Genomic DNA, 10078 nt, shown 5'->3' on the forward strand with positions numbered 1-10078 from the left:
ACTCTTTTTTCCCCACGATGTTGTTAGAACGGTCCTGCAGGCCATGGGGGTTTGTTGGTTGGTGTGGTTTGGTTTGGTTTTTTTTTTTTTGGAAGTTACAAGATTCCCTTTTTCAAACATCTGAGGCCATCCTCAGCCAAATGATGGAGCTGTAAGCTTCTCAGAGGAGGCTGCTGAGAACTCTCTGCTGAGCAGCCTAAATGGGGGGGGCGGGGGGGGCGTATCAACTCATCCTTTGCAGTGTTAGGATTTACCAAAGGCGTGATAGTTCCTTGCCTATTTTGAAGGTGTGTTTACATACACTGTTTTAAGTTTCAGTTGAATTTTGGAGTTTTCCAAAGTTGAGAGATTCCACAACTTCCCCGGGCACTTTATGGCAGTGTTTCACCATCCTCACTGTGATAAAAATTTCTCTAATATCGTGAAAATAGTTATTTGCCTCTTCTTTCTGTCTTAAATTTCAAAGAAGTAGCCTAACATAAATAGGAAATAATTACAGGCATGGCCTTTATGTAGTTTGAAATGTAAGCCAGAAGTTTTTTATTTGAAAGTAGTACTTACTACAGTGCCTGTTCTTCTTAAGTATATGTTTATTCCTTTAAAACATGAACAATCTGTTAGGTTTCTATTGAGGGGAGCCTATAATATCTATCTCTAATTTGAAGCGGAAAATAGATCTTTCCTCCATTCTGTTTTGTATAGTGGAGGAATTTTTAAAACTTGGGGATTTTTTTTTTTTCAAGAGTTAACCTAGGAGGTTTATGATTTCCTATTTAAACACGCTGGCATTTTTCTGTCCAGTAGAAATTACTACTAAAAGGAGGGTACTCTTTGTGAGCACTCTTTCTCCAAAATGTTTTTCTTTTCTTCGAAGACTTTTGATTTTGTAGCATATTTTCAAGAGCATTTTCCCATATTCTGAGGTTTGTTTAAATTACTGTTCAAAATTATTGGTGATTTGATTTGTAGAGAAAAGTGTGATTTGCAGATTCATTTGATTTTATAGTGGAATGTATGATCTAGAGCACTGATTTAAGATCCATAGGATCACTTCTAGTAGAAGAATATAGTTTCTGTAAATCTGTGGAAAAAGCATGGGAGGTTTACAGAATCCCTTAACCTCTTGAACTTTCCCATGTCATCCCATGAACTCTGAATCTATGGCACTGTTCAAATCAGGACATGTTTAAAAACGAAAAGCCAAAACCCTAAGCTGCTAGATTTTGTATACAAAACATCTGTGGGTCTTGCAGTTTAGCAATCATCTGAATCATGGTAACATAAGCAGGCTATTGCTGGCGCTCATTATTACTTTATATAAAGTAACATTTCAGTACTGTCTTTTCTTGTTATTTCAGCTTTATGACAAAATAAACACAAAATCTTCACCACAAATCAGGAATCCTCCAAGTGATGCTGTACAGAGAGCCAAAGAGGTAATGCCTTTAAATTTTTTTGTACTTTGAAAGTTTGATTGTATTTAAATTAGAACATTTTTTTCATCATTAAGATACTGATATATATTCTTGCTCAGAATCTGAATTATTTCTGGAATTCTACCATTGCTTGCCTAAGTTACATAACGAGTTCATCAACTTGCAGAATTCCGTTATGTCTGTAAGGATTATATCCGTTACTCGGTTTCATAACTTAGCCTTTGCTGCTACAGTAGCAGTATTGAAAGGAACGCTCCTGTTAGGTAAATGCAGTATGTTTCATGTCCAGTTTATTCATCTGCAGCAGACGTTGGATGTTTATATGACTTAGTCACAAAAAAAAGAAGGTATGTTTCTAGATATCAGCTTTTTAAATTGAAACACCAAGTTTATCATAGATAGTTCTGCGAAGCCCAGACCAAAGAATACGGTGAAGGTGTCCCATTAAGACCAAAGATAAATAGAAACAGATGTTCATAATTCTTACACTTAATAAATAGTATTTTATTTGTTTATTTACTGCAAGCAGTATTTTAAAAATAGTTGTATTATATATTATCAGTAAAAATAAGTACAGTTGTTGTCCTCCTGTCACAGGAGAACACTGTTTATAGTGCTTTTGAAATAGGATGAACAGGAAGACTTTAAAACACTATGTAATAAGTGAAGTCACACTGATAGACACCTTGAAGTCCTATTCTGGACAGTTTTCTGGCAGTTGATCCTGGAGGTGATTCCAGAAGCAAAACTCTGTGCTTTTGTTGTCCAAGTAGTTGCATGTGAAAATAAAGGTGTAAGTATCGGGTTGCAGGTAAATGAGTTAAAGCTTATTTACTCCTTGCTCCCTCCCCCAATAATAAGATGAAGTATGGCTGTGGGGCTTGGAGGTGGGGTAGCAGATGGACCACCTACACTTGATGTCTTTACTAATTTAATTTGTGAAGTTTCGTGAGTATTTTTCATTCTGCTTTTAAACTGGTTGTTTTAATAAATTGAGATTGTGTGTGAAAGTAGCAGTTGGAGTTGGCTGAGTGTCACCTATTAGAGCTTCTCTTGCCTCCATATATGTAGCTGTTGGAGGAAAACTGTTGATTGAAGAAGGAGCAACTGTTTCCTTCAAAATTCTGATTAATCTCCCTCAAAAAGAAAACTGAAATGAGGTGGTTTATTGTCCTGCAGGAGGGGGGCACATCCTCTGAAGCCCTTTCCTTTCAAAAATATTATTTTATGTAAACATTTGGAGGTGTTATGACTGACCAGTGAGAGTTTTCATTTCTATCGTTGAGTAGCTTTCTTTAAAAGAAAGTTATTATGGGCGTTTCTCCTGCTTATTTTGCAGGTATTGGAAGAAATTTCATGTTACCCAGAGAACAATGATGCAAAGGAGCTAAAGCGTATTTTAACACAACCTCATTTCATGGTAAGTAAATGCTACATTTGTTGGTTTGGGTGGGTGTTTTTTTATTAATATTCTTTATATATGAAAACTTAAGTTCAGTAAATTCTGCCTAAAATCTGCAAGTTCTTTTATTTACAATAAATCAATAGCTTGTACAGCCTAGTGAATTTGGCTGCTCTTGTCTTACTTGACATAACTGCAGTTTTCAGATACTAGAATGAGAATTAAGCTAAATCCCTAAACCTGTAAAGGAGTATTCACATTGTAAGCTTACACCCAAGTAAATAAACCAAGTTAAAAATCTGCTTAATTGAAGTGGTTTAACTTATATATAGGGTCCAGATCTCTGATATAAAATGATACTTAAGTCGTACAAACTAACACAGAGGAACTGTGGCAAGTCTGAGCTCAGTGGTTGACAAAATGAGAAACAAAAATGCAGATTAATATTAAACAAAACATAGTATTTGTGTAGGTGGGCTTGAAACACTGGAAAAACCAGAAGGAATGTAGGCAGAGCGTTGCTAGTTAGGAAATTCTGTTCCACCGTTACAATGATGAATTCCCAACTATAGGTTGAATCTGCTTTGAGAAGAGGGAACTTAAACTGTTTATGAAGTTTTAAAACATGGTACACCTTAGAAGTGCTACCTTGAGAACAAATTTAGGATTTTGTAGAAGCCATGAAAATGCCTTGGATTCCACTTCAGAAACATATCTTGTAGGGATAGTTTTTCAGTTTATTTCAGGTATTTTTTCAGTTTAAGTTCCACTTAAACATTTTAATTGAAGACTAAGACATTGCAGAGTCAGATTTCTCTGCCAAAACAAATCCTAGATGGTCAATCTCCAGCCTTGCAAGATCGATGAGTTTTTACAAGTTAAGAGTTATGAGCATTTAGATGAAAATTAACAAGGTGTTAACTATAGTAGAGGTTTACCTAACGGCGGTGGTGGCTGATGTCTCTGCTATTGTAGAGATATTATAGAATAGTTTGCTCAGAAAGGTGGCTTCCTAATTCTGTGTCCAGAGCCATAAAGATGGCTTCATTCTGACACCTTGCAGATGTTGAGAAGATGGGGGTGAGGGAAGCAGCATCACTGAGGTATCTACAATAGACAATTGGGTTTATTCCTGCAGATTTTAAAGGCTGTGTATGTGTGTACACATTTGCAGTCTGCTGAAGTTTATCTTAGTCTCCCTTAAGGGAGAAGTTCCTATACAGGAAGTGAGGCACAAGTATCCTGGATTTCCTTTAAGTTCTGAAAAGCTTCAAAAATACTTTATAAGGACTGAGTGGGGAGCATCGGAGATGACGGAAGTATAATATTTAGTTGCTGTAATCTCCTCTAGGCCTTACTTCAAACTCATGATGTAGTGGCACATGAAGTTTACAGTGATGAAGCGCTGAGAGTTACACCTCCTCCCACCTCTCCATACTTAAACGGAGATTCTCCAGAAAGCGCCAACGGCGACATGGATATGGAGAACGTAACACGAGTTCGACTTGTGCAGTTCCAGAAGAACACAGACGAACCAATGGTATGAAGGAAACCTCAGTATTTTTCTTGACTCTGTACTGGGTAAGAACAGTATTGTTATGATTTTAATGACAGTTTCTGCCTTTGGAGTAGGGTTACCGGTATAATTGCAGTAGTTCAGCAGCCGTTATGGGTAAGTATCCTCCTGTGTATATCCTTACCTTAAAATGCTCTTTGTGCGTTCATACTCCTGCTGTACCACTAGAGCTCGTTTGGCGGAAAAACAGCCTTGTAAGAGTTATAGCAGAGTAGGCTTTAGAGCAAACTGGACACTCTTCACTTCTATACAAAACTACATTTTAACAAACCAGAAGCTTATATCCTCGTATATTAAAGTATTGCATCTTCACTTATAAATAGTATCTGTTAGTATCTATTTTCGTTGCTCATATGTAAGTGAGCGGCAAAGTTTTGATTTTAACCTTAAAATTTATACCCTGCCTTCAGGCTTTTAGGAGAAGTGACTGTTCTTACTCAAGAATCACACTGCTTAATGTTTTATTTCAAAAGTATAAACATTTATTTTTTCTAGGGAATCACTTTAAAAATGAATGAACTGAACCACTGCATTGTGGCAAGAATTATGCACGGAGGAATGATTCATCGGCAAGGTAATCGTGTCGTGAATAGTTCTGTCTTCAAAGACAGTTACTTCGATCATTTCGTACAAACTGTGTAACGGTACCTACTCCTCATTTTGATGGCTACTATTCCGGAGCAGTGTACCTCGCTGTCTGGGCAGTCGTGTTAACTGCCTCTGCTGCTTTCCAGTTGCAGTTGTCTGCCAGCATTTTCAGATGAGGGCCCACTGGGTTCACTTCAGTAGGATCATGGGAGCATAGCTCAGTAAGAGAGAGAAATGCCAGTTATTTCTGGAGCTATATTTATTTAATTCTCTGTTTAAAAAATAAATCCTTAGACTAGTTACAGTAGTTTTCCTTGCAAAAATGAAAGACCTTTGTTCAAAAAAAAATATAAATTTCTCCATGTATTTTCACACAGTTCTTGAGCATCTTTGCACTTTTGATGTTAAGGCTCATAAAAATTATTTTTGAAATAAAAATACTTCTTGTGCTTAGAACTTGAATCTTTACTTTCAGTTTTCACTACTATAGCAAAACCTGCAAACACGCATCTTTCTCATCCCCAGTCTCCTCCATTTTTCCATGTTGTATGGCCAGATCGGATGTGAAAAAATAGCTGGGCTTTGTCGTACGTTAAACAGATGAACTTGCCTGCTGGGTTGTTGGCTGCAAGTTTGGGTTGCAGCCTTAAAAGGGTTACTTTGGTTTTTCTGGTTTGCCATCTTACTCTTTTAATGAACACAAAAATTTTCCTCAGTTGTCAGACCGAAGTTCCTTCTAGCCTACTTGCTATTTCAAAGGAAGTTAGAAACAGGTAGTAAGGAAGACAAAACGTGAAATAGGGAAACGGTACCGCAGTCCTTTCCCTGAGCTGTTGACTTCATCTCCTTGTTATGATCAAACTTGTGAAGAAGCAGGAAAGATAAAACTTCTCATACAAGCAAAGATGCAATTCATATAGAGTTCTGTATTTCTTCGGACCTTCTGAATTTAAATTTATTTGGCTTGTAGAAGTGATTTTTAAAAGGAGATTGCTCTAAGATTTGCAGGAAGGTTTTCTTCCAGCTGTACTCTAGGTAGTGGTGATCCTCTGCAGAGTATTGTTTTGAATGACTGTGTTCCATAATGGGGGTAATAAAACTTTTAAAACCTGTTAAAACTGGGTGGAAAATCCAACTATACCCATTAAAACTCTATTCTTTTATTTTTAATTATACAGTGTCTTCTTTTTTTCTAATGATTTGGGAAATTTAACCTCCATATTCTTCATCTAATTAAGGAGGCTCTTCTGCACATAGGTTTAGTTAAAAAATTAACTAGTTTCTGTAGTAGTGTCAATTTTTTGAAAATGTTTCTGGTTTTGTTAGTGCTGTAGATGCCTCTTAGCTTCACTGCTTCATACAGCATATCTATATTTAGAATATTTTTACTGAACAGAGCAATGCGAATGTAAATTGACAGTGATCTGGAGCACGTGTTTGAATCCTATTGACAGGGTCTGTCTGTTTGTTCCAGGGGGTTTTTATGTTGTTGTTCCTGCTGTCTCTTCTTGCTATATGGAAAACTGCCAGGCAGTAACAGCAAGGATTAGATAATAGATCTGCTGGGAGCGTTACAGGAACTCTATAATTTCAGGTCTAGAATGCTGAGTACAAACTGCACCATGCCCAGTCATGACATAGTAGCTGCTCTGAAGTCTAGCTCCTACCTCGGTGCCAGCTGTACTTAGTCCTGCTGATTATTGTTGTCCTTATTCAAAAGGTGGGGGAGTTGGAGTGGGAATATTTTGACACTGGCCAAATAGGAGAGTTAAAGGGTGGGCACGACTCGTTGATCGCTCCTTGACTTGCCACATGACAGATCAGCTCACCGGATGGGTATCGGGGAGTCTCAGGTAGTGCAGTACTGCCACCAGTGTCCTGTTGTAATAGCGACTGGCACCTGCTGTTCCTCAGCCCTCAGCAACCCCACCACAGAAGGGTCCTCCAGGAGACGGGGCGAGATGGGTAACTGTTCGGTTTCCTCTCTCTCCAAAGCAGCTATACCAAAAGCCCATCGGATAAGGAGAGTTCACTTAAACAACGCGCTGCTTGCTGCCCTGCCCACGGGCTGTTGGAAACTGGCACCCTCCCCTCCCAGCTAGCCACCCCTTATGTCCGTATGGTATCAAATGTCCCATTGGCTGGTCCGGTCTGGCTGTCCTAGCTGTGGGAATTAGCCCTATCCTAGCTGAACCCAGGACAAGTCCTCATTCTGCAGATATTATTTTCAGGGGATCTGCATATAGGCTGAGTTCTCAGCAGCTCGCAGTACCTTAACCCATGTTCTTGTTGCTGCTGACTGGTATTGGGCATATGTGCTTCAACGTGAATTCATTCTTAAGATGCATTTAAGAAGAGGTCCCGACGTGAAATTTTAAAAGGTTTCCAAAAAGGAGAGGACTTACTGGCTGCCCACTTAACCTCACCAGAAGAACAATGGTTGTATGTTGCCTATGCTACATTTGCAAAGTGACTTAATGTAAAACTCACACTAATTTTTGAAACACTGATATCACTGATAATGTTTCTTCAATTCTAGCAAAATGTATGTGATGACTTGGTGAAAATAAGATTATACATTCATGGCCTTTCACTTTCCAAGCTACAGAATTTTCTTTTGGCTGCAAACATGTTTCCAAATAGGGACTCCAAGAATTTGTTCTGTCTTCTTCCTAATAGGGTAGGTTTTCTCATACTTCTGTGCAGAGCAAGAGCACACGCTTCCTAAAACTATCTTCACTCTGGCTTGCAAAGAAAAAAATTTACTCCAGAAATACATCTGTTCTTTGTTATTGCAGATATGTATTATATCAATGGCTTGAATAGCTGAAGTTCCAAATAAACAGTGCACTGTTAATAGAAAAAGAACCAAAAGCAAGCAAAATTAGATGATTAAGCATAGGCATCATGGGAGCTACAAATGGTATGGAAGACTCATTATTCAAAGATGTCAAGAATACTCTTTTCCAACGGAAGTATCTATAAAGAGTAAAAATTCTGCAAATAATAAAAGCGTCTTCTCTCACACAGAAAATGTCTTCCTATAGTTTATCAGTGCATCCGCCCCACCCCCCCAAAACAGAGAGACCATCTACTGCTAAATGTCCGTGTTTTAACTCCAGGTTTTATGTATTTTGCTCCATTCCAGGCATGAACAGAACAATATTCACTTCCGTCAGAGTAACAGAAATACGAAATGCTCCAGAAACGGGGATTTTATTTAAGTGCACTATTGAAATTATTTCATACAGGCGTATTGCTGAGCCTGATTCTCATTCTAATATTTAACTCCATCAGATTTACATTTTGAATAATAGCAAAGAATCTTTATATTATTCCAGGGCGTATGCTCTTTCTGATTCAATATTATTGTTTAATAACAATTACACTCACTTCAAATACAGTTTAATTTTGGCGTGAGAAAGTCAAAAGATCCTCATGGTTTTTGAGAATATTTTTTCAAGAACTGGCTGTTGAATGCCTTCCTGAGAAAGTCTGCCAGAAGTTAACTTTGCAAGTGGTACACTACAGATTTGGTCATTAATATTCTAGATGTGAACTAGATTAATTTGAAATTCAGATGCAGGGCTGTTGCATTCACATTCAGTGAAATATTAATTGTGGTGTTTTTTCTACTGAAGAGTGGAAGAATAATTGTTATGAGTCTTTTTTATAATTTCACTAATCAACATATCAGCTCCTATAGAATTGTTCGAAGCATTCGGTGCAGCTACGGGACTTACTCTTGTGAGTATTGAAAGTTTTTGTCAACTTTGGGCTCTCTCCTGTAGCACTGCCAAGTGAGCTTCTGTTCTGCGGAAGAGAGCCCAAAGGGAATCATAGCAACAGAGCTTTTCAGGATTCCTCTCCTTGGCTCAGGCTGTGCTTGTGTTTAGCAGGCACGCAGTTGGATTTTCTTAAGTTTGTCCAGCTGAAAGTTTTGCTTGCATGGTATTATTTGGGAAAACTGACTGTTTTGGTTCAGGAAAAGAATTCTAAGGATTTTTCAGGATTTTAGTTGATTGACCTTCTTCAGGTAGTTTTCCATAGATATGTTTTAGTTTAGGAAGTGTTTGCCAGTTGCTAATTTCCCAAGTAAGATTAGTTATTTTAGATACAGTAATTGTATTAGGTACAATATGCAGAAAAAGATACTTGCACAAATTATTTAAAACATACAGCAGTAAGAAATTACGTGAAGTCAATGGTCTTGTCGTATTTCGTTATATATAAGAAACATCCTCTGACTAATAATAAAGCGTGGAAGTTTTATCATCCAAACCCAAACTATCATCCAAGTCAGGCCTCCTAGGTTGCTTCTAATCCTGGAGATAATTGCTTCACTCGCTACCTCCTCCCTGCTGAGTTTTTCTAGTGTCTTAGAGCCGTGCTGTGGCATGCCATTCCCATCCCAGCTTCAGCAGGTCAGTGTATGACTTGCCTGAGCTAAGCAGACACTTGTTCCATTATCTGACATTGCAGGTAGTCACACCAAGCGTTTACATTCGAGTTGAAGTCAAGTGTACATACAGAAAATGTATACTGGAGCTACGGCAAATCAAAATCAGAGAAATGAAAAAATGCAGCAGTCTGATGAATGAAGTGAAGGCTATGTCCAGAATCCAAGCTGCATTCAGTAGTCATCTGATAAAACACTGCTTGAATGCCTCTGTTGGACGTTTTCAGCTGACTAGTTGCCAATGTCTTTCTTTTCAATGCGCGGGTTTTTGCAGTATCCTTGTATGGGACCGACGTTTTCCCCACCCACTTCGTGAGGTGCCTGGGCATCTCATGCTGGTGTATTGACCGCACTGAGAGAAAGCCGGGTAATCTTTGGGGATTTGGAAAAAGGACCCGAGAGGTTTAGAGTGACAAATATAGACTCAGGGAAATGTAAACTCCCTGAGAGCTAATCAGAAGAGTCGAAAGGTTGGGGCTGATAAGACAATGGGGCTTAAGACTCTGGACAAGGAAAGAAACCAGCAAAGTGGGGGTTTGGATTACGGAGGTAAAAGAAAATTGACTTAATTCAAAAAACAATGAGAACTATAAATCGATCACTCAAATTTCAGCAGG

The 10078-nt window shown here is 38.3% G+C and overlaps 1 protein-coding gene across 1 annotated transcript in view; it reads left to right on the forward strand.

The window, feature by feature from the left end:
• CASK (calcium/calmodulin-dependent serine protein kinase (MAGUK family)) overlaps positions 1-10078 on the forward strand; it is a 54493-nt gene that overhangs the window by 41097 nt on the left and 3318 nt on the right. The window contains 4 exon segments of the mRNA XM_010133322.1: positions 1359-1436; positions 2776-2856; positions 4190-4378; positions 4910-4988. Coding sequence (XP_010131624.1) covers positions 1359-1436; positions 2776-2856; positions 4190-4378; positions 4910-4988 — 427 coding nt within the window.

Source organism: Buceros rhinoceros, unplaced genomic scaffold (genome assembly GCF_000710305.1).
Source record: "Buceros rhinoceros silvestris isolate BGI_N320 unplaced genomic scaffold, ASM71030v1 scaffold10463, whole genome shotgun sequence".
In the NCBI taxonomy this organism is placed as follows: domain Eukaryota; kingdom Metazoa; phylum Chordata; class Aves; order Bucerotiformes; family Bucerotidae; genus Buceros; species Buceros rhinoceros.